General features: G+C 38.1%; 1 protein-coding gene across 5 annotated transcripts; it reads left to right on the plus strand.

The window, feature by feature from the left end:
* Positions 1 to 115: 115 nt before the first annotated feature.
* C5H5orf22 (chromosome 5 C5orf22 homolog) lies at positions 116 to 24,557 on the plus strand. Of its 5 annotated transcripts, none has more exons than XR_009353726.1 (12): positions 116 to 300; positions 1,580 to 1,725; positions 3,243 to 3,392; positions 6,510 to 6,939; positions 9,286 to 9,348; positions 9,591 to 9,712; positions 13,389 to 13,455; positions 15,550 to 15,689; positions 21,287 to 21,537; positions 22,342 to 22,510; positions 22,919 to 23,287; positions 24,064 to 24,557. XR_009353726.1 is itself a non-coding variant. In XM_059173716.1 (9 exons), exons 1-9 carry the CDS (start codon positions 220 to 222, stop codon positions 18,953 to 18,955), a joined length of 1,332 nt encoding a protein of 443 aa, XP_059029699.1. In that variant the 5' UTR covers positions 116 to 219; the 3' UTR covers positions 18,956 to 19,072. The 5 variants fall into 5 exon arrangements, 2 of the variants coding, with proteins under 2 accessions (XP_059029699.1, XP_059029700.1); XR_009353728.1 differs by having other exon boundaries at positions 24,128 to 24,557; XR_009353727.1 differs by having other exon boundaries at positions 23,115 to 23,287.
* Positions 24,558 to 24,847: the final 290 nt, after the last annotated feature.

A 24,847-nucleotide genomic window follows, 5' to 3' on the forward strand; every position in this document is an offset into this window, starting at 1 on the left:
GGTGATTGGCGCGCCCACGAGAGCGATGGACACTTAAGCCAATCACCTTCGTAAAGCGTCCGGGCCCCCGCCCCCTGCCCTCTGCGTCTTCCAATGAGGAACCGCAACCGGGTGAGCGCGCATTTCCACGCGGGAGGGGCTGTGGGGCTGTAGCTCCGGCGTTCCCGGGTCCTAACCTCGCGATTGCGGCCCCCTGGGGTGCTGCCGCGCGGGAAGACCATGGGCGACGCTGTGGGAGAGCGCGCTCGCCTCCGGTGCTACCCCAAGCTCCCAGTGTGGGTCGTGGAGGATCACCAGGAGGTGAGCGGGCGTCTGCTGAATCCTGGGGCAGAATCGCGCGAGGGCCAAGGAAGCCGCGGAGCCTCGGTATCGAAGGCCAGAGATAAGCAGAATTGGTTACCCGCGCGAGTTCCATTGCTGTGGGGAAAAACGCCGAAACGACTAACTTGGGAGAATAGGCGCTGGCGTTTGTGATTCGCTGACTACATGTGGGGCCCCTCATTTAACCTTCACGGTTGGCCCAGAATCCCACACCAACAGCCGGTGGCGTCGGGATTCGAACTGGTGCCTTCTCCCTGCGGAGCGCCGTGTCTTTCACCTGCCGGTTAACGCAGGCTTCCAGCTTTCCCCGGCGTCTCCGTCGCAGCACGGCTGTGTGTAGGTGGGAAGCTTTTTATAAAGAATGTGGGCCGCCGTCCGTGACACAGGGACCATCATCGTAGCACTCTTGGGGCTGCGGGCATTCTTCTGTGCTTCGTGTGTACGTAAATCGTTTTAGGCCGAGCCCGGCTTTTATAAACACGGAAGATATTTCCCATTTTATGGCAGTGCTACTTTGGACTGGCTAAAACGATGCCTTGGTCTGTTCTTCTGGAAGGGAGGCTCCATGGATTCGAGACTTTTTTTTTTTTTTTAATTTATGTATTATTTATTTATTTAATTTATTTGAACGAATCGGCCTTGGAAGATCTCTGGATAGGAAAGGGAGAGAGGATGAATCCAGATTTAGGCATAGCGAAAGGAAGTTGAGTTCCCAGGAGGTAGGGATCGTGGGTATGGGCCTGAGAAAAAGCACAAGGGCGGGTTAAGCTGTGCTTTCAAATTCGGTGTTAAACCTAGAAGTAAGGAGACTGTAACAGGACAGGAGCCTTAGAGACCACCTAGTCTAGCTCCACCATCCTAAGGTGTGGAAAAGGCCAGGAGAACCAAGGTAGCTTGAACACATCCTTACACGGGAAGGTGTATTAACCACCAGTTACTTCCTGCGAGCCAGCCCTTGTCTGTTGACACGCCATCATCTTCTGAGTTTGAGATGGGGCAAGATGGCAGCAAAGAGATGCCCACTAAAGCCTTCGGAGATGGGAGCTGGAACATCTGAGAAAAAATAAAGCATGGGAAGGCTATCCAAACCCACCTACAGTGAACAGATTTTATGTTTTCCTACTTCTTAGCACCCTGGTGTGCTTCAAGTTACGTGTGTTTATGTTAAGCATTGTTTTTCCAGGCTGCAGTTGAGCATATGAGCGTATGAGCATGATTTCAGCGCTAATTCTGAATGTGTGCATGTGTTTTTTTACAGGTCCTGCCTTACATATACCGGGCCATTGGCTCAAAGCATCTTCCTGCCAGTAACATAAGTTTTGTGCATTTTGATTCACATCCAGACCTCCTTATTCCTGTAAATATGCCAGCTGACACTGTGTTTGACAAGGAAACACTTTTCGGGTAATATGTGGTTTTTTTGTTAATGATTTTTTAATTTTATTTTATTTATTTGACAGAGAGAGATCACAAGTAGGCAGAGAGGCACACAGAGAGAGAGGAGGAAGCAGGCTCCCTGCCAAGCAGAGAGCTTGATGAGGGACTCAATCCCAGGATCCTAAGATCTTGACCTGAGCGGAAGGCAGAGGCTTAACCCACTGAGCCACCCAGGTGCCCCAATGATTTTTTTTTTTTTTTAAATAAACTCTTCCCCCAATGGAGGGCTTAAACTCAAGACCCGGAGACCAGGAGTCACACGCTCCACCAAGTGAGCCAGCCAGGCATCCTTCTTTATGAGATTTTATGTGTTTGAAATACAATTGGCAATACATGATAAACAAAGGAAACAGACTTTGCTGAGCTTTTGAGTTTTGTTTTTGTTTTGTTTGCCTTTTTGATTTTATTTAGAGCAAATATTGACAGACTTTTTCTTAAAGAGCCAGATAGTAAATATTTTAAGGTTGCACCCCATATGGTCTTTGTTGCAACTACTTATCTCTGTCCTCATAGTAAGAAAGCAACAATGGACATCGTGTAACTAATGGCGGTGGCTATATTGCAGTAAAACTCTGTTTACAAAAACAAGTGGCCTAGCCAATGTTTGCCAGCCTCTGCTTTAGAATATAGAATTTTGGAAGTAGAAAAGACTTTAGAAGTTACCTAAGCCATTTCTCCCTTCCTCCCCACTTTAGAAGTCTGGATACTAAGGTGCAACAAAATGTATTTTAAACATGTTGTTCATTGGTTGTATAGGCAACATACCTTTAATTTGTATATCCTTCCTTCCTCCAGTATTGAGTCCTTCCAGCCTCTCAGTTTCTACTACTTTCTCCTCAAAGGGTCATATGTAATATATTTCTAAATAAAGACTTACTAGAGTCTCTTCTGTAATAAAGTTCTCTGAAATTCTGCCGCTGTCTCATTATGTATGTGTTAGAATGTAGCCTAGTTATACAATATAAAAAGTTGTGTGCACAGCAGTAATTTTTCTTTAAACTATAAAATTAAAAGATTAATCATTGTATTTTGATCAGTCTTTCTTTCAAGAAAAATGCTGTTAAACTTTCAATTGAATCACAAGTGCTGTTCCTTGAGAAAACCTATGTACTTCAAAGTATGTAGCAGAAGTACTTTTTGCATTTCTCATTTTGCCACCCAGAATATTTAAAATGTATACTAAGGGCCAAGGTTTAATATAATTATGAAGGACCTTTTTACATGAAACTGGCTTTCAGAGGGGGTATTGATGCTTGATATGAAGAATATAGTGACTACTAGGAGAGTTGGTGCCGTCGCCTTGTTTAATCTTGGGACACCAACTCACCATTGCTTTGCACCATCCATGCAGGTGTCAGTACAATGAAAAGGGGAAATGATGCCTTAATGTCATCAGGAGGATTGTTAAACTCTTGTTCTGGGTGAAATTACATTTGGGGAAAGACTCTCACTAGTAGTTTCCATGTTTTCTATTTCTTTTTCAGAGAATTAAGTATTGAGAATTGGATTATGCCTGCAGTTTATGCTGGCCATTTTTCTCATGTGCTATGGCTTCATCCCACATGGGCTCAGCAAATAAGAGAGGGCAAACATCACTTTTTAGTAGGCAGAGACACTTCTACCACAACAATCAGGTAATTTCCTCGTGTTATAAGAGGGAATGAATGCTTCTTTTGTCTTATTTTGAATCCCCATGATAACTCATAAGTTGTCTGCATACAGATGGGCTCAGATTAACCCTCAACTCTTTTGAAGAGTTCTCCAAACACCAGGAACAAGTTTTAAGTCTTTTAACCTTCTTCACACACCATTTATATTTTGTTACCGATCTTGTTGGTTTTGAGTAATATCTTCATCTTCTGGAATTCTGGATCCATTGATGACTAATTCCATTAAATCATTGAAGTACCTTATAGATTATATAGCTGATGATGAATTTTACTATTTCCTTACAATATAATTATTGTCTACTGAGTTTAACAATTAGCAGTAGAAAAACAAAATTCCCTCATTTTGAATTGTTTTTTTGTGAATTCAATGGCTAAAAAGTAGATTTGGTGTTTTTATTTTAATAATATGATTAGCTTTAGATAATTAAATTAAGTTACAGCATTTTTTACTTGAGTTACATGTGCAGCTGTTTTTGTTATGTAAGCTCTTTAACCGATGTTTTATGGATATTGCAATACTGTATCTTTAGAAATATCATCACATTTTTTACTTTCTCCATTCTTTTGTGATGGGATGAATGTTTTAAGCACTGAAACCATAACTTTTTCAAAGGTGAAAGGGTGTGGAATAAAATGGTAATACACTGGAAATGAAATACAGTCTTTCTCATTGAAAGTGATACTTTCTTTTTTTTTTTTTTTTAATTAACATATAAAGTATTATTTGCCCTAGGGGTACAGGTCTGTGAATTACACATTTCACAGCACTCACCATAGCACATAACCTCCCCAATGTCCATAACCCAGCCACCCTATCTCTACCCCACCACCCTCCAGCAATCCTCAGTTTGTTTCCTGAAATTAAGAGTCTCTTATGGTTTGTCTCCCTCCAGATCCCATCTTGTTTCATTTTTTCCCTCGCTACCCCCCACAACTCTCCGCCCTGCCTCTCAAACTCCTCATATCAGAGAGATTGACTTATTTCGCTTAGCATAATACCCTCCAGTTCTATCCACGTCATTGCAAATGGCAAGATTTGGGGGCGGGGGAGGGCGGTTGATGGCTGCATTCTATTCCACATCTTTATCCATTCATCTGTTGATGGACATCTAGGTTCTTTCCATAGTTTGGCTATTGTGGACATTGCTGCTATAAACATTCGGGTGCATGTGCGCCTTCAGATTCCTATATTTGTATCTTTAGGGTAAATACCCAGTAGTGCAACGGCTAGTATCCAAAATCTTTAAAGAACTTATCAAACTCAACACCCAAAGAACAGATAATCCAATCAAAAACTGCACAGAAGACGTGAACATACATTTCAGCAAATAAGACATCCATATGGCCAACAGACACATAAAAAAATGCTCCACATCACTTGGCATCTGGGAAATACAAATCAAAACCACAGTGAGATATCACCTCACACCAGTCAGAATGGCTAAAATTAACAAGTCAGGAAACAACAGATGTTGGTGAGGATGTGGAGAAAGGGGAACCCTCCTACACTGTTGGTGGGAATGCAAGCTGGTGCAGCCACTCTGGAAAACCGTAGGGAGATTCCTCAAAAAGTTGAAAATAGAGCTACCCTACGGCCCAGCAATTGCACTAGGGGGTATTTATTCTAAAGAAAGTGATACTTTTTATTTCTGATTTATCCTTAATGATACAGTTAAATTTTGTTGTATGTTCTTATCAGTTGCACAAATAGCTTTGTTGTGAAACCATGAAAATTCTATTTATTGAGGATATTACTCTAAATAAATAAATAGGACTCCACATAGAATAAGTATTATATATAATACTGGTATACATGAAGAATGGTGGTGCTTTTATTGAGTACTTCAGTGAGTACACCTAACTATCTGTAACAGGTTTCTGCAAAATCAAATAATTTTGAATAACCTGAAAAAGACATTTGAAACTCAATGTATAATAATATTAGGAAAAATTTTATTATCTGGTGATTTTACTTAATCCTGCAAATAAAAGTTTACAGAAGAGACACAGGTATGTAGTCTGAGATGCATGTGTTTGTACAGATAGGAACAAAGTGAAGAGTCCTTTATTAAAGAAGAATATGAATTTAGGTTGGGGGATACAGCCTTTGACATTCTTGGAATGGCACAATTTATAATAAGCCTGGATATTAGCTGTATTATGCCATTAGTCTTATTTGGAAACATAATACCTTTTTCAGTTTAAGCCTGAATAGCTAGAGAAAGGTGAGTAGGAACTAAATATTAACCATTATTTTAGTTGGATAGAGCCTACCCCTGAAAGAAGCATTTAGTTTTGCTATTTATTCCAAGTACTTCCTAAGGCATAATATAGTTGAAAAGCTAAGAACATGATGATACACTTAAAATCAGATATCTGTAACTTGTAAAAATACATTCTGCATGTGTATAAGATTTTTTTAAGTTGTTTTCCATATTAAAATATTATGGTTATACAGAGTTTGGCACAGCTTTGAAACACATCAGAGGGAGCTATTGTTAAGAGAAATAATTTCCAGATGTCATTTTTCTCTTAAGTGATTATTTGGATGAAGTTACAGCTGGTATGAAAGTGATCCAGAACACTAGCTGAAAGAGGATCATTTATTTCTTTCTCTTATTAGAGTTTACCACACACAGTCCAGAGCCTATGTGGCAGTTTACAGGTTCAGAAACCCCAGCTCCTTTTATCTTTTTGCTTCATCTCTAGAGCATTGCCTCTGTCCTCATAGTCCAAGATGGGCTTGTCATTTGCAGGCTCATGCACCAGGCAGCCCGTAGAGAGCAAGATTATGTATGCCTCTCTTCCACTCACAGCCTTAAGCCAGAACTTAGTCATACAACCACACCTGGCTGCAAGATAGGCTATGAAATAGTCTTTACTTTGGGCAGTTGTGTGCCCAACTAAAAATCAGGGAAATGCTATCTCTGCAGAAGAATAGGAATTAACGAAAGTAGGGAGAGCACTTAGTTTTCGTTAAATATGTTCTTTGTTACATTTCTGCAGTGCTTTGGAAGTGCTACATGAAATGTCAGCTAATTTGTCTGCTTGTCTTTAAAACAGTTTTTTCCTCTAATCCAGGGTTACGAGTACAGATCATTACTTTCTAAGTGATGGTCTTTATGTAACTGAAGACCAACTAGAGAACCAAAAACTTTTACAATTGGATGTAATTATGGTAAAACCTTATAAACCCTGTAACAATCAAGAAGAAAATGATGCAGTGTCTTCTGCTAAGAAGCCAAAGCTAGCACTGGAAGATGCAGAAAACACTGCTTCTACTAACTGTGACTCTTACTCAGAAGGACTGGAAAAGGACACATTGACACAGAGGAGGGGCCAGATTTGCCTAGAGCAATCATGTTCATGTTCTTCTGAAAGTCAAGAATGTCAGACTACAGTCAGCACTGGGGAAATTCTGGAAATTTTGAAGAAAGGGGATGCATTTGTGTTAGATATTGACTTGGATTTTTTTTCAGTCAAGAATCCCTTCAAAGAAATGTTCACTCAGGTAAATGTATTTTTAAAATATAGATCTTGAGAATTGTATGACATTTTTCTAGATCAGAGATCCACAAACTTCCTGCAAACAGCCAGGTATTAATTAAGATTTATTGGGGGTCCTATATGATTTCTGTCACACATTCTTCCTTGTTGTTAGACCTTTTAAAATCATACGCACCTATTTTTTTAATTGAATTATGTATGTACCTTTCTTAACTCAAGGGCCATACGAAAACAAGTTGTAGGTTGTGGGTTGTTGATCCCTGCTCTAGATAGCAGTTATTATTTTGTGTTTATGAATTGGGGTAATATGTATGTGGATAGTTGGAAAAACTAAAATCTCATAGTACAAGAAAGTGTATGCATCAAAGAATATCACTCTCTCATCCCATTCCCATTCCCTCAAGTTTCCTACATCAGAAAACAAACGTCATGGCCAGTTTCTTGGTGTATCTTTCCAGAGATTCTACATATATAAAGTGCTGTGTGACAGATTTTTCACTGGACTATGAGGTCCCTGATTTTACACATGTACTATCTGTAGCTAATGATTTAGGCCTGTGATTCTTAGGGTACCTTAGCAGATCTTAAATGCAGAAAGCCAGACAATATTAGCATGCACAGATCTGAGATGAAACATTTAAGAAACCAATAAATTCATGCTCCAAGTGAGCATTCCTTAGTACATTTTATAGCACAGTAACTGCTTACTTTAACATTGGGAAGGTTGTTCAAGTCTATTCTTTTTGGGATTCAAACTAACTTTTTTCTACCTAAAATTGTTTGATTATAATGATGATGTTGCACTTAACGATCCTAATTCAGATATGTATTGGAAGCCATTGTGATTTATCAAAGAGCTCTAAATAGGTATTGATTTAAAAATAGGTAAGATTTGAAGATTTAGTGTAATCTGAAACAAGACTGGGGGACCTAGAGTACTCTCCCAACCTGCAATAAGGGAGAAAAATTGCAGTTTCTTTCAGCTCTTGTACATGGAGCCAGGGTTTATATCCATAAATTCTTAGAATCATGGAAATGACCTTAGAACTATTTAGAAAGCTTGAAGAATAGGCATATCTGAAAGTTGAAGAAACTGACTTTTTAGAAATTTATATTACAAATATACTCAAATTTTTTATTTTGGGGTTTTTTAAATTTAATTTTATTTTATTTTCAGTGTTCCAAAATTCATTGTTTATGCACCACACCCAGTGCTCCATGCAGTACATGCCCTCCATAATACCCACCACCAGGCTCACCCAACCTCCCACCCCCACCTTCCAAAATGCTCAGTTTGTTTCTCAGAGTCCACAGTCTCTCGTGTTCATCTCCCCCTCTGATATCCCCCAACTCACTTCTCTTCTCCATCTCCCAGTGTCTTCCATGTTATTCCTTATATTCCACAGGTGAGTGAAACCATATGATAATTGACTTGCTCTGCTTGACTTATTTCAATCACACGTTTTTAATGAAGATTTCTACAAAGTTAGTGGCAAGGAACTTAGTGGCAGTTACTTCTTTTCCAGTGCTATCAGGAAACCTGGGAAGTGGAGGTTTTTATATCCTTTTTTTTTTTTAAAGAACATGTGCAGAAGTCCAGAGTGAGTTAACTTCTGTTTGTTACTTCTACTGCTTATTAGCTGCTTGATCTTGGAAAAGTTACCTAACCTTTCTGGCCCACAGTTTCTTCAAGTTTAAAATCAAAATAATGACAGGAAAGTTACAGGATTATTATGATGAGAGGAGTGGCACAACATTATGCTTAATGAACTTCAGCTCTTGCATATAAACTCTTCCCAACAGTACTCCTGAAAGGGATTATTGGGGCCAGATATACCCACCTATAATGGGGCTGTTTAGTGTGCTAAATGAGAGGGGAGACATTCTTCTGGAAAATCTGTGCTTAGAAGGCATCATTCTTCCATTGTGTCTGCCCCCAGTATTCCCTTTGAACTTCCGAGTTCTCTTCTGTGGCTAGGGAAAGGACTGCAAGGTGAACATGGAAAGTTTTTGTTGTTGTTATTAAAAACATGTATATTTCCTATACATAGCTAAAATCTGTTTAGATAGTAGGATATATCCATTTAGAATGTAGAATATTATTAGAAATCTTTCATATCAGTCTTTTTCCATAGCTAATTTTCATACATTATTGTCAGGATAGAGTTACCCTAAAGCAATGACAGTGTTTACAGTAACATCTGAGTTAAACATTTTCCCTGACTTTCACAAACTAATCTTTCAAGGATTATCTAAGATATTCTCCTTATGTCATAGCCATTTTTTACTTAAAGCATATCATTGAAAAACATTTTTTTTCCAGTATATGGATTTTTGTTTTGTTTTCCAGGAAGAGTACAAAATCTTACAAGAATTGTACCAGTTTAAAAAACCTGGTACCAACCTGACAGAGGTATCCTTCATTTGTTTCTTTTGGATTTTGTCTATTTATTGCATATCTAATAATATCTTATATAAGTCATTAGAGTGCTCTCAGACTTCTAACCAAAATCTTGGTGTGTTTATTGGAGAAGCCCATGGTTAGTACTGAGAAGTCATGATTTTAACTAATTGAACTGATATTTTCATTGCAATGGGATTTCACTTATTTTTTCAAAAAATAATTATAATCTTGGATTTTCAATGTGTTTAAAGGAAGATTTGGTAGATTGTGTTGATACTCGAATTCATCAGTTAGAAGATTTAGAAGCTGCTTTTGCTGATTTATGTGATGGTGATGATGAAGAAACTGTACAGAAATGGGCTTCAAACCCTGGGTAAGACCTTGAAACATTTTTTTCCCCAACCCTATTTTAGTCCTAGATATATTGTCAAATTTGCCAGATAAATTACTTTTAAAAAATCACTATTAAGTGCCAACAGAAATTTACTAGCAATGGCTAGCCTTTGCTGAGTATGTTCTATGTGCCCAATTCTAAGATTTTTCCTTACATTTATCTCATTTATTCCCTACAACAATCTGATGACTTCATTGTTATTATGTTCATTTTATACATGAGGAAACTAGGGTACAGAGGTTTAAGTTGCTCAAAATCACATAATAAGTGGGTATGTGCTTAATCATTGTGCAGTGACTTCCCCTGTGATATATAATATGTGGTGCTAGGTCTTAGGGAAGATTAAAAATTGGTAAGACAGCCCGCATTCTAAGTAGAATAAGAAAAAAAATTAACCTATCAATATAATAATTACAGTAAAAGTAAATGACTAGAAAAGTAAAATATAATGTGAAAACTTGCCTTCTTTTAAGGATAGCCCAACTACAAGTAGAAGCTTAAGCTGCTCATGACATGAGGGAGCAGGATTTGAAAGCTGGATTCTTCATCAGGTCCTCTTTTGGGCCAATTGTCTCAGCATTAACATTACCTTGAAAACATGGAGAGAATAGTTCTTTTGGCATGATCGTCTGTCATTTTACATGGTGGGGTAAAGAGTTCCTTTAGTATTAAAACAAATTTGAAAGGATGTTGGCATAAATAGTATAGTTACTTTTCCCTAAACTAATTCATTTTTTCTAGTGCAGTATAGTTGACATTACCGTATTATAGTAGTCTCAAGTGTACAGCATAATGAATTGATAATTCTGTATATTACACAGTGCTCACTGCAGTAAGCTTAGTTACCGTCTGTCACTATACAGTGTTTTTAAAATATTGATTACATTCCCTATGCTTTAGTTTTTATCCCTGTAACTTATTTATTTTATGGCTTGATTTGCACCTCTTAATCCCATTCACCTATTTCATCTATCTCCCCACCCCTTCTGGCAGCCACCAGTTCTTTGTATTTATGAGCTTGTTTCTGGGGTTTTTTGTTCATCTTTTTAGACTTCTTTGTTCTGCTTTTTAGACTCCATATACAAGTGAAATCATGTGGTAGTTATCTGACTTATTTCATTTAGTCTGATAATCTCTAGGCCCATCCATGTTGTCATGAATGCCAAAGTTGCATTCTTTTTTATGGCTGGGTAATATTCCATGGTCTATATACACATCTTCTTTATCCATTCATCTGTCAAAGGGTTGACAGATATGGGTTGCTTCCATATCTTGACTATTGTAAATAATGCTGTACTGAAAATAGGAGTGCATATATCTTTTCAAATTAGTGTTTTTGTTTTCTTTGGGTAAATACCCAACAGGGAAATTACTGGATCAAATACTATTTCTGTTTTTAATTTTTTTGAGGAACTTCCATACTGTTTCCCAGTGGCTTCACCAGTTTACATTTCTACCAACAGGACACAGAAGCTCCCTTTTCTCCAATCTTCATCAATACTTGTTATTTCTTGTTCTTTGATTCTAGCCATTCTGACAAGTGTGGTTTCTCACTGTGGTTTGGGTTTCCATTTCTGTGATGATTTGTGATGTTAAGTCTCTGAAATAATTATTTAAATCATAAAACTCAAAAGTCCAGGAAACTAAAATAGGACCATCAGAACCAAACATTTTTGTCCTCATGAGCATAGGAATCCAGAAGTAGCTTAATTTCAAATTGATCTTCCACAAACTGAGATTCTTCTGCACAGTGTAAATATAAGAAATCAGTTATAAGATAGCAACATAAATTAGAGTTAGAATCATAGGGGCGCCTGGATGGCTCAGTGGGTTAAAACCTCTGCCTTCGGTTCAGGTCATGATCCCAGGGTCCTGGGATCGAGCCTCACATCGGGCTCTCTGCTCAGCAGGGAGCCTGCTTCCTCCTCTCTCTCTCTGCCTGCCTCTGCCTACTTGTGATCGCTGTCAAATAAATAAATAAAATCTTAAAAAAAAAAGGAGTTAGAATCATAGTGCTCTGAGCCACTAAGACTTGTTATGTCATAGTTATTTAAAATAATTCATCAGATATATAGAAGAATACAGAAGAAACTGAAATAGAAGTTGCCTCTGGGTAGAGGAATTCTGTGGCTGAAAGATAGTTGTAAGAGAGAAACATCTTTTACTATGTGTGTATGTTACCTATTCAAAATATTCAATGTAATTTTTGTTTAAAAATAAAATATTGAGAAACATCCCTGAAATAGAAACATCATAAAACTTCATTATCACTAAGGAAAGCCATGATATTATAGTTTTCACATCAGTAAATATTGACCAGGCATTTTAACAATCAGTTCACACTTTCCCTCTTTCGCATAGAGTGCTAATTCGAAAAATGATTCCCTCCTTTTTGAAATTATGATGGAAGAGGGAGATGTAGAAATAACTCACAGGCTATGAGTCTTTCTAGAAATATTGAAAAGTACCTATTATTTTCTCATGTCTCAAGCCAAGTTTAAAGCTTAAAACAGCATGAAAACCTTGGAGTCCTGAATGTAGCCCATAGATGGGGCCATTTTTCACTGAACCCACTGTGCCTGGTGAGCATGCCGAGTTAACTCTTCATCACCTGCAGGGAGTTCTTTCAAAGACTTGGAGAAACAATGAGGCTCCAACAGAAGCGGGTCCAGACTGTGGCTGGAATTAGGGGAAAAAAAATAGCACAAAGGAAAAGTAGGTGAGACAAGCAAGAAAATTCTCCCCAAACTTACCATGCCCCTGAAGGGCCAGATCCTCAGCATGAAGGAGTCCTCACTATTAAGAAGTAGAGGAGGTAGGTGATTAGGGTCCAGAAGCCCAGAAAGTATTTCTAATAAAAGGAAAGAAATAGCAGGATGAGTTGATAGATAGACCTCCATGCCTCCCTTTTTCTTTCTTTTTTCCACCCCCACCCCCCGGATGAGTAGATACTAGTGAGGGAGGCTGAATACTAGAACCATTAATTAATCATGGCTTCCAAAGAGGTCCATCTAAAGTAAATCACTTAAAGGCACTAAACTTTTCCAGTTTAATTTTGTATGTCAATAAATATATTCTTAAATTTTTTTAACTTTTGAGAAACTCTTTTCATCACCATGTGCTAAAGGCACTTAGTTTTATTGCTGATGAAAATAATTTTTAGGACACCTGGGTGGCTCAGTGGGTTAAGCCTCTGCCTTCGGCTCAGGTCATGATCTCAGGGTCCTGGGATCGAGTCCCACATCGGGTTTCCTGCTCAGCAGGGAGCCTGCTTTCTGTCCCCCCCCCCACCCGCCTACTTGTGATTTCTCTCTGTGTATCAAATAAATAAATAAAATCTTTAAAAAAATTAAAATTAAAAAAAAAGAAAAGAATTTTTAAAGTCAGGGTGGGCTTCCATTTTTAAAGAAGAGGAAAATCCCAGTTTCTTGAATGCTAATTTTCAACCTTTAACACAATCTGTAATATTGTGGGTAAGAAAAAACAGGGAACATTTATTTCTTAGTATTTTAAGATGATATTTAAATATCTTTATCTTTCATTTTTCTCAAATATCATGTGACACATTCTTAAAGGTAAAATTCAAGTGTAATAGATCATTTGCTTCATTGCTGAGGTGGTATGATGTTTAATTGAAGGGTGACTTTTTTTCCAGAATGGAATCACTAATTCCACTTGTACAGAGTTTGAAAAAACGGATGGAAGTACCAGACTATGAAATGGTAAATAATTTATATTAAAGTATAAAATTAACCCTTGAGAAAGGCATTTTTCTGAGTAGAAAAAGTAAGTTTTATTAAAGTGTTTTTCTTTTATTTGTGTTCCAGGAAAGTGTAAATGAATTATTTTATTTAAATGAGAAGAAATGAAAAAGTATATAACCTTTTAGAAGTCAGAATACTGGAAAAGTTTTCCAGAAAAAAATAAGTTTTCCCCAATTTTATGTAAGAAGCAAAAATGCTATGTATTTTTCTGGGGCTCCTGGGTGGCTCAGTGGGTTAAGCCGCTGCCTTCAGCTCAGGTCATGATCTCAGGGTCCTGGGATCGAGTCCCGCATCAGGCTCTCTGCTCAGCAGGGAGCCTGCTTCCTCCTCTCTCTCTCTCTCTCTCTCTCTGCCTGCCTCTCTGCCTACTTGTGATCTCTGTCAAATAAATAAATAAAATCTTTTAAAAAAAAATGCTATGTATTTTTTTATTTTGTTTATGGTCAGATCTCTCCTTGCCAGAGAAAATAAATATATAATTTTTAAAGTTATCCCTTGTTTATTAATTCATTTTCATACTATCTTCCCCCTCTTATCTTTCTTCTCTCTGAAAACTTTCCTGATTGTCAAAACCAAGAGAAAGACAAGGTATTCTAGCAAGTGCATCTCAACTCTATCAGCTCTGTCACTGGCTTTGTTTGCCAGCAGTGATCTGAAAACTGTGGTAAAAGTGGATACCGTCAATGATAATTGCTTTTATTTTTATATCATTTCACAGTCTTTGAAGCATAAATTTTCCCATCTGAAGTACAAGTGTCTTTTCTCAGATTTTGTGCCAAAACTGAGACCCACAAGTCTTCTTTTACTCGTAACGCTTCTTTGACTTCAATAAATCATGTTTTTGCTCTACAGTTTTCTTTAATTGTGGAATACAGGCAAACCACCTTATTTGAACGGAAGTTTATGTACTAATTTAATGCCAACTTTATAAGAATAAAAAAGTACTAACAAAAGAATATTTTGGTTAAATTGGAGCTAGTCCAAAACCCACTTTTTTTAAATAGCAATTTTTAAGAATGATAGAGTTAGAAGATACTTAGGGTTTTAAAAATGTTTTGAGCTTGCATGACATTGTTGGATGTGTTTTCATGCAGATCCCCTGTAAATGTTATATCAGGATTTTTCCAGTGGTAAGGAGTTTTCAGACAGGAGTGAAAGAAGGAAGGGATGGAACGGGCTTGATTGCAGAGTATAGAATCAGATATCATGTGCCTGTAGCTTCAGGATTAGACAACTGTTTTGATCCTGTGAGTAGAAAAGAACATGCACAGTCTGTCATTTTCCTACATTGATTGTTCCTAGTTAAATTTTTGATGTGTATCCAGAGCCAATAGCAATAAAATAGCAGATTAAAGTGTTTTTTATTTCCCAATCTTTACACTTATATACAGTAGGCAAAACAGTGACATACTGAGTTCCATTTTTCAAAACTTCAAAACAAAGGATGTAAAATGTTAGCCCATGAGTCACTACTAACTTTCAGGCATAGTTCAGTGCTAAGACTGGAGCACCAGTCATTTACATGTAAAATACATCTATAGATGTCATAGTATGTGTTGGTACACATAAAGGATACATAAGAAACTGGTAACAGGAGAAAGACTTTCCCTTATATCCTCTTGAAGTTTGAGCATAGTACTAGATTAGATGCATGTATCTAAAAAAAAATAATAATATGTTGAAGGAAAAGGTAAGATGAGAATATACACAGTTTTATATCAGCTTTTAGATTCTGAGTGAAATGGATAATTTGCTAGAAGATATGAATTATCAAAATAGACTCAAGTAAAGACAGGAACTGAATTCATAATTACAAAAAAAAAATAGTTAAAAGAATTATTCCTATATAAAGGACATCAGGCCCAAACAGAAGTTGCAGGCAAGTTCTTCTAAAACTTTAGAGAGTAGAGAACGTCTATAGCACAGAAACTGTTAAGGAAAAAATAAGCCCAGTCCACAACAATATTAAAGATTTGTCAGCAAGGACATTAATAGTTAAACAATCTAAAAACAATAAAGTTATGGTGTAATTTTTAATTTTCTTATTTTCAGGTTCACCAGGCTGGTCTAACCTGTGATTACTCCGAACTTCCTCACCATATCAGCACAGAACAAGAAATTGAATATCTTATTCACTCTGTATATTATTTACTGAAAAATTTACCAAAACCTACTCTTGTGACAATTGCAAGGTAAGTGTGGTAGCCTGAGTCATGGTCCACTAAAGATATTCACATCCTAATCTCCAGAACCTGTGTATATGTTATCTTATATAGGAAAAGAGACTTTGCAGATTAATTAACTCAAGGATTTTGAAATGAGATTATCCTGGATTATCCAGTGGACCAGTGAGCTCACAGTGGTCCTTATAAAAGGAGGACAAGAAGGTCAGAATCAGAGAAATTGAAAGATACCAGGCTGCAGGCTTTGAAGGTGGAGGATAGGGCCACAAGCTAAGGAATGCAAGTGGCCTCTAGAAGCTGGAAAGACAGGGAAACAGATCCTTCCCTAGAACCTAGAGAAGAATGCGGTATCTTTATTTGAGGACTTCTGATTTCCAACAAAACTGTAATAACTTTGTATTGCTTTAAGCCACTGAGTTTGTGGTAATTTGTTATAGCAGCCATAAGAAATTAACACAGTCTCCATAGATGAATCGTCAGATGTTGTATTTTCTCTTTCCTTTTAGCGATGGTTAGCAAACAACATACAGTTCTTACTATCTTGTCTTTAAGTTGGTGACACTATTCAGATGAACACGAGAATTCCCATTTGTGGGTCTTCAATAGAATATTTAGCTGCTGCCATGTTTCAAATTTGAAAGTAATGTGCTGAAAGTTACCACAATTTAATAAAACTTTTCTGTGTTAATCTTTGGGTTGGTTTTATATGAAACTGTGAGTTTAATACTTTAATATTTTTATTGTAATGTCCTTTTATATCCTAAAATAAAATTCATAGGTAATCTGACCTACATACATGCATAGTTTAAGTATATAGAAATATTATACATAATATATAGATAATATAATTGTCTTAGTTCATTCAGGCTGCAATAACAGAATACCGTAGACCGCGAGGCTTATAAACAACAGAAATTCATTTCTCACAGTGCTGGAGGCTGGGTAGTCCAAGATGCAGTCACCAGCAGATTCAGTGTGGTGAAGAAAGACCTGCTTCCTGCGTTACAGACAGCCGTCTTCTCCCTGTAACCTCACATGGTAGAAGGCTAACCTCACATGGTAGAAGGCGTGAAGGAGCTTTCTCTCCCTCTGGCATCTATTTCTTAATGGCATTAATCTCATTCATGAGGACTCCACCCTCCTGACTTGATCACCTCCAAATATGATCACACTGGAGATTAGATTCAACATAAGGATTTTGGAGGGACACAAACATTCAGTATGTAGCAATAAACTCCCTGTACACATAATTTAATTGTATGTAATATTAATTATATATGTATGCACACACACAGATCATTGTAACATAAGAGAAATGAAAGTAACTGATGAAGTAATACGTATTAAAATGCCACACAAGGGGTGCCTGGGTGGCTCAGTCAAGCGTCTATGTGTCTGCCTATGGCTCAGCTGGTGATCTCAGGGTCCTTCCCTGTTGGGAAGGACCTCAGTGGGGAATCTGCCTCTCCCTCTTCCTCTACTCCTCCCTCTCACTTATATGCATGTATGTGTGTTCTTTCTCTCAAATAATAAATAAAATCTTAAAAAAAAATTTTTTTAAGCCACATAAAACTAGCATTTTTACAGAGTCACTAAGTGTAAAGTTACAAGTGCAGACAGACACTCACATATTGTATTGGCGAAATACCATGAACAGCACTGTCATAGTGACATGGTTTTTCTAGTCCTAACAACCTCTTGGTAAAGTTCTGAACTTAAAGTCCAGCCTTCTCTCCACATACAGCATAGTTGCAGTCCTGGGAAATTTAGCTCATATTTAATCCATTTCTAAAAATACTTTGTTCACCTGTAGAAGAATATTAAATTCGAGGCTCAAAAAATTAAAAACAGGTTTTTTTTAACTTATATGAGTGTTCTGTGGACTTTGGAAACTATATAGGACACAGGACAAGTATTTACATTCATATTACAGAACTGTCCTGTGTATTGTAAGCATTCGAACGACCCTGCCCTCTTGCCTTGGCCCCTTAATTATCATTGTGACAATCAAAAATGTACCTACACATGTCCAAAACTCCCTCTTGGGGGTAGTTCCCCTCAAGAACTATTCTAATACTGTTTTAAAGAAGCCAGAAATCTTTTTGAAAGCATCGAAGTACTCCTTATTTATTAAGGCTATAAATTAAATTTTATCCTTATGTATATATTAGTACTTAAGAATTTTAAATTTTTCTGTTTCATTTATTGTGTGTTATTAACATCAAGTCTCAACAATAACCTGATCACCAGAGAATGGAATGAGTTCATTAGAAGTCTTACAGATTATGTCTTTAGGTCTAAAATACTTGTGACAAAGACTAAACTAGATAACTAAATCCATTTCCTTCTATAAAGATTTCCAATCCCACATCTAAATGGCTTTCCTCACCCCAGTCCAGAACCAGGAGACAGTGATAAAATCATTTTAGATCTTAATCTGGCTGTAATTGTCAGTGGCATTCTAACTGGTTGGTAACTGAAGTTATAGTTGCTGATTCTGACTCCCCCAAATACAGGTTCCAGCCCTATCCCACTTTGTTCTTTTCTCTTTAATACCACCTGGGAAACTAATACCAATACCAACACATCTCCCTATTGCATTTTGGGTAATCCTATGTACTTGTATAATTAACAAATCGTTTTTAGAAGCAGAAATGTTTTATCAGTTGGAAAGCCTCTACTCTTATCATTTCTAGCCCTACTGTGTCCATAATAAAAGAATGAGAAAGATACCCAATCACGAAGATAAAAACCCCCAGTATTTCCAGCATCTCCCTTCCAGGGAAATAGCAATCTAGTGATTAAGCACTGAAGCTTTGAAAACACGCTATGTCATTTTGAATCCCATCACCAGCACTTAGTAGCTAGGTGATCTCCGTAGGTTAATCTGTTTCATATTCCTTTAAAGGAATCGTAAATGTATGTATTTTGTAGAGTTGCTGAGAAGAGTAAAGAACATAATATAATGCTCCTGACATAAACATTTAGTAGCTTTCAACTGTTTTGTTTTGTTTCCAAAATTCAACACACTTTCATTTCTATTTTATATTGAAATCAACACAGGCAGACTTTTCTTCACTGCGCAGTATGATCTCCTCTCCTTTACATGTATTTTTCTTTTTCTTTCCCTTCTTGGTTCCAGGTCAAGTCTGGATGATTACTGTCCTTCTGAGCAAGTTGACACCATTCAAGAAAAAGTCCTCAATGTGCTACGCTCCCTCTATGGAGCTGTAGACATTCACCTGGTGTACTTAGCAGAATGCTCTCCATCCTGAAACAACAAAACACTAGGCTCCTATTACATCTTGATGTAATAACAGGGTTTTCATTAACTTATTTGTAAATGCGTTTTCCAGAGAAGATGGAAATAAATGCTTTTATATTAACTTTAAGTTAAAATCTTTCAGGTATTTTGAATCTCAAAACATATCATCACTTGTCAAATGATGACAGTTTTTTTTTTTACATCAAGTCTGCCCCCAGCAACTGATTGTTGCTTATTCTTCTACTTTTCCATCATTGCCTTCTTCACTTTGTAAGGGTTGGGTTTTTTCCTCTTTTCCCCCTATGTCAGTTGGACTGTACAAAATTGATTCATCTATTCATTCAACTAACTGACATTTATTGAACACTTAATGTGCCAAACATAATTAAGTGCTGGATATGTGGTAATGAACAGAATAGACAAGGTCCCCTGCCCTCTTAGGGTACAGCTGAGAAACAAATTATGAATTATGAGAAGGATTATGAAGGAAAGGACAACCATAAACACATCTTAGGCATGCTCTTAGTACTCAGGGTACCCTAGCTATAGAAGGAAGTAACATTCTCAAAAGCTACTACCAAAAAAATAAACTTGCCTGTCCATGAAAATCAGAAAATCTACCTTTCCAAGATTGTCAGCGTTGTGGCTCAGCTGTTGCTGCATGCTGTCACATTGTTGGAGTGGAGGAGGTCTAGTTGAGTAAAGTCAACTAACAAAAATTTTCTTTGCTAATCAGAAAAGCCCTTTAGGGTTTTTGGTGCCTCCACATGATTAGTACGGACGTTCATTATCATCATAATTCCTAAGTGCCACTTTATTGGCAGTCTCGGTTGATAATTTCTAATAATAATCTAGCTTTTAGTGAAAATAGAAAAAAGATAGATCCTTAATTCTGACCTACCATAAATACCCAAAGACTTAACTGCCCTCTACCAGCCTCTCCATCAGTAAGAGAGCCTACCTAGTCCCTCTTAATCATGGAACTTTTTCATTTGCTTAATTTGCCAAAGTCTTCCCTCTTCGGTATTCCTTATGTACAGCAATCATTTTTACCTACTTGATTTTCTTTTTTTTTTTTTTTTAAGGTAGGGTGGCAATTGTTCGGGGTGGGGGAGGGGAGACACCCATCCATTTCTCAATCCTAACACAGCAGTTGTTTTAATTTTTGCATGTAGCTTTTGGGCCTTGACCACATGTGTACATGTTGAGTTGCATGTAGCCACAATTACAGTGTGTTACCTAACTTATGGCTAGTACCCAAGTTCCATTCCATTGCCACTCAGTAGATGGCACCAGATCCCATTTTTCCAATGATGCTGTTTTCCAGCAAATTTTTCTTGTCATCAAATTGATTTCCCAAGGCTGATATCGTGAATGCCTGTTTCTGTTGTGAGAAGCAAAGCAAAGTGATTCAGCTTTCCCTTCTGATAGAACGTTATTTGCCAGAAAGTTTTCTCTGTAAAATCAGAATTGTAAAACAGTGCTATTTTTAAATTAAAAAAAAAAATTATTAGAGTTCTATAAATGGATGTTACTTTTATGAGTAAATTATTTTGTGTGCTAAAAGAAATTTTTAAAAGTGTGTTCTGAGGTTTTAAAGATTTTAAAACCAAAGTAGCACTAATTTTATGTGGTCTCAGTGTGTTCCTAACACTGATCTTATGTTCTGTTTGAGTAGTCAGTTCCCATGAACTCGATGTGACTCATCATTGTTTTAACTCAGGTAGGATAAAAGGGCATCAGTTTCTTTTTTCAAAATATTCATTGTTTCATTCTGCTCTGTGATTCTCTTTGAATGAAATTCAGTTCCTATTTGTTAACTAGCACCAACTTGGCAAATTACATCACTGTGCATTTCTAATAAGAAGATACTTAGTTTATCAAGACGTCCTTCATTTGTGTTTTAAGTACCAATAAGGTATACCACTGTACAGGGTTTTGGATTATATACAAATATCACTGAAGCATGGGATTTTGAGCACTTTTTTTTTTAAACTCTGAGTTAAGGTATTAACAAGTATATATTCCCCAGTATCAAAGAAGAAAATTCCTTTTTTTTTACTTCAGAAATATTTTTTGTAGACCTCTAGCTTTGAGTGTTCTGGATCCTCAAGGAGCTCTTAGTCAAAGTTCTTCACTCTTTATAGGATATTCTCTCTAAATCTTTATTTTGTTTTAGCAGTAGTGGATTGCTACTGGATTGCTGGCAATGTTTGCATCATGCTGCTTATGGTTTATAGTCAGTGGTGTGTTTCTCAGTGCAAGATTATCTCATTCACCATACTTCTGAAGGGAAAGCACTTGCATGAAACTGAAGGAGTTTTTGTTGGACATCTTTCAGAACTGCTCGAGATACCTGAGGATCCTTACTGGACTGTGCCTGGTCTTCCTGGTCACAGCATTCTCGTGCTTGTTTCCAAACTGACTGGTCCTGCACTGTCTCTGTGGTTTCGTAGTTCCAGCTACACTCCTGGGATCCCAAACATCCGTGCCATCCCGTCCCTTTATTGTCATTTGGGTTCAACAAATGAAGTTACGGTGACTGAGGAGGTTTCTATGAACCTGGATTCTTAGGAAGGAGTTCCCTAAATGGTAAATATTCCAGTTGGTCATTGGAAGGGTAGGTCTTACCATTGCAAATTAGTAAGTTTTCATTCAGTACATTAGTATCTTGGGAATTTGGTGCCTATGACTGAGAAGCAGGAGCTCATTACCAAGTCTGAAGCAAGGCTGAGGTTGCAAGATTTCACTTCCTTTGAAGACCTTGTTGAACAGTCATTCGACCTCCAGCTACAGCTTCCCTGCCATGTCTGTAACTTCAAAACGCTCATCAGTGGCACCTAGACCTTGAAGCCTCGCTATCAGCCATCAGCACTGTTTAGGGGCCTTCACACCCTTGCTGATGCGAAGCATGCCAAGACGAAGATAAGGAAGAAGTGTTACTCCTGAACATAGTGGAGCATAGTTGTAAAAGTGTGAGCTTCAGAGAGCTACTGCCTGGCTCCAGTGTCCCCTTCTCTACATTCCCATTCCTGCTGAAAGACCTCTCTAAGCCTCAGTTTCCCTTTTACAATAAGAGAGTTTAGCTCATTGGGATATTCTGAGGATTAGCATAAAGAACCCTTAGCACAAGGACCATTCAGTAAACATTGGTGATTATTTTCAAACTCAGCCCTGCTTTGAAATTCCTGTGATGGCTATTCCAAGTCTCAACTGCTCTTCTTATACCTCTCCTAAATCCTGATGTTTTTTAATCCCTATGTTAGCTCCTGTATTTCTGTGAATGATGGAATTTAATTCTTTTTCTTTTTTTAGTCAAAGAAAGCAGGCCCTTGCTCATAAGAAAAGAAGTAACAGCTTTTTTTTTTTTTAAGATTTTATTTATTTATTTGACAGAGAGAGATCACAAGTAGGCAGAGAGGCAGGCAGAGAGAGAAAGAGGAAGAAGCAGGCTCCCTGCTGAGCAGAGAGCCCGATGCGGGACTCGATTCCGGGACCCCGAGATCATGACCCGAGCCGAAGACAATGGCTTAACTCACTGAGCCACTCAGGAGTTACTTACAGTGTAAGTTTTGTCTTGAAATTGGTACAAGGATCCCTTTATTCACAATTTAAAAACTTGTACTCTTGCAATCCGAGGCAGGGGTGAAGGGGGGAGGTGTCAGGGAAGTCAAAGTCTGCCCTAGTTGTTTTTTTTTCCCTCTTTACACTTTACTTCCTGCCTGCTTGTAGATAAAGCTAGGATTTGTGATGCTAAACCTGATACAGTCAATATTTAGAAATTGCTACCCCCAACTTATAATTTACCTTCATAAAATCTAGAATTATCTTCATTTTTTTTATCTTCATCATTTTTAATGTCGCTGATTATAAATGACCGCAAGCAAAAGAAAATCCATCTTGTATCAGCCAGAGCCTGACAGGGGCGTGGGGGTAGAGAGAGTACCACCAAATATCTCCCTGTTATTTCCAGACTCCTCCAAAGCATCCTTTGTCTGGGTCTCCGCCTTACCACAAAGCTGCCTGTGCCTGGTGAGCATTAAGGAAAATGCGGTCATCAGAGAAAGAGCGAGTGCCTCTGTCAGCTTGGCCTAGTAAGGTCACATAGCAGCCCATCAGACTTGACCCTGATGGCTCATGGAGGGAGACCCATCGTTGTCTCCCTTAAGTCAGGCTTGGAGCTCGGTGCGAAAGCCAGCCGTGCAGACAGAAAGCACCCTGAACACCGCATGGCACCATCTACAGCACGGCCCCATCGAGAGCAGTTCCGGGCATCAAGAGACACTGTCCTCACAGGGTGACCCAGAGGTCCTGGTGGCTTTGAAATCAATCCAAGTTCAAGGTATGTGTGCTGGCTCCTAGTTACATGAGTTTGGCAGTTTAACCTGTCAGAGTCCCTGGTGTTCGACGTGACTCGAGGCCTTCCCTGTGTTCCTGAGGGCGTCTCTGGTGTCCAGGATTGCACCTTAGCCGTTTACATCTGCTCCCACCCCAGGGCACTAGCAGCATCTTGAGGTCCTGTCCTACGTCTTCGTAGCCCCGGGCTCCACCATAGTCCCTGTCCTCATAAGGCCTCAAAACGTGTTGAATGATTTTCTGAGTACAGAAAATATCAGTGGTCGTTGAGGCTTGGCAGGAATAAGCCTTGTTATGTGCCCTCTATTGTACATCCTCTTGTTAGCGTGCTATCTTTGAAAGCAAACTGGACAAACGGAACCGTTAATACAAGAACATTTACCAAGGATTAAGTGTTAAAAGCGAGTCCAAACGAGCTAAAGAATACTACCTATAAACTAGTGATCATGTCCATAGAATAGCTGTGTTAAACATGGAGGAAGGGCAAGGTGTCATCTCACCAGCTCTTTTTTGCAATCTCTTCTCTTATGGATAATCCTGATGAGAGCCATGTTCCACTTCCATTAGTTCCAATGCTTATGTTAACATGATGTAAAAATGTATAGAGTTTGAATTTTGGCCTCAAAATCTCATATTTAACACTACCATACAGAAACTGTGGACGTGAACTTTTGGTCCCTAAAAAGAATATTGCCCTGGGATTATAGCTTCCCTGAGTGTTGGTGGAGTAACACTCTTCCTCAATTCTGATTCTCCTTCCAGAGGGAGGCGGCACCTTCCAGTAGAGTCCTGACCCTGCTGTGCTCTTTTCCTCCCTCCTCACCAGAGCAAGAGTGAAAGCAGGGAACTCTCGAATGCCTTCAGCTAAAAGCGTGTGTACGTTCTGCTTTGTCCTTCATGCTATGGTCTGTGAGAACAGTACCTGCGGGAGAGCTCACCACCGTGCAGGGGTGCCTGGCGACGGCAGAGTCTGGAGTGCGGCATCAGGAAGCCAGTTGTCGCCACAGACTTCAGCCGTGTTCTTTAGTACCTGTTCTATGAGTACTGATGATGGCTTTTTTATCTTCATCTGCCTATTTCTGAGTCATTTAGAAGCTTACTGGAGAATGGTTAGGTCTATTGGGCTTCCGCAAACCCCAACATGACAATGCTTGTTTGTTAAAAAATATGAAAAGTTTATAAATGCAGTAGCTCTTTGGAATTCCAGCCAAAAAGGACATTCTCTGACCATTCTGAATAAAGCCACAATAACATCATCTGTTTATACAGTCTGTTTCTCTGCTATGGAGTATAGACATCTAAAAATGTTTTTTAAAGATTTATTTTACTTTTGAGTGCTTTTCTTGGATGTCAGACTGGTGTTTTATTTTTTATTTGATATCATGCTAAGATAGGCAACACAGCATCTAGTGGGCCTCCTATATCAGAACAACTCATTATGACAGAAGAAAACATCTTACTTACAGTAGCACCATTTCACTCAAAAAAAAAAAAAGAAAAGAAAAACTATGAATAAACAAAATGAAACATTAACATTTATACAAAA

The sequence above is a fragment of the Mustela lutreola genome, chromosome 5 (genome assembly GCF_030435805.1).
Source record: "Mustela lutreola isolate mMusLut2 chromosome 5, mMusLut2.pri, whole genome shotgun sequence".
NCBI lineage: Eukaryota > Metazoa > Chordata > Mammalia > Carnivora > Mustelidae > Mustela > Mustela lutreola.

Excerpts from the sequence above, each read along its gene's own strand:
- C5H5orf22 (XM_059173716.1), top strand. The coding sequence starts at position 220 with ATGGGCGACGCTGTGGGAGAGCGCGCTCGCCTCCGGTGCTACCCCAAG. Across the intron at positions 3,393-6,509 it reads ACTTCTACCACAACAATCAG|GGTTACGAGTACAGATCATT; the intron begins GTAATTTCCTCG and ends CCTCTAATCCAG. Across the intron at positions 15,690-18,822 it reads ACTCTTGTGACAATTGCAAG|GTCAAGTCTGGATGATTACT; the intron begins GTAAGTGTGGTA and ends TCTTGGTTCCAG.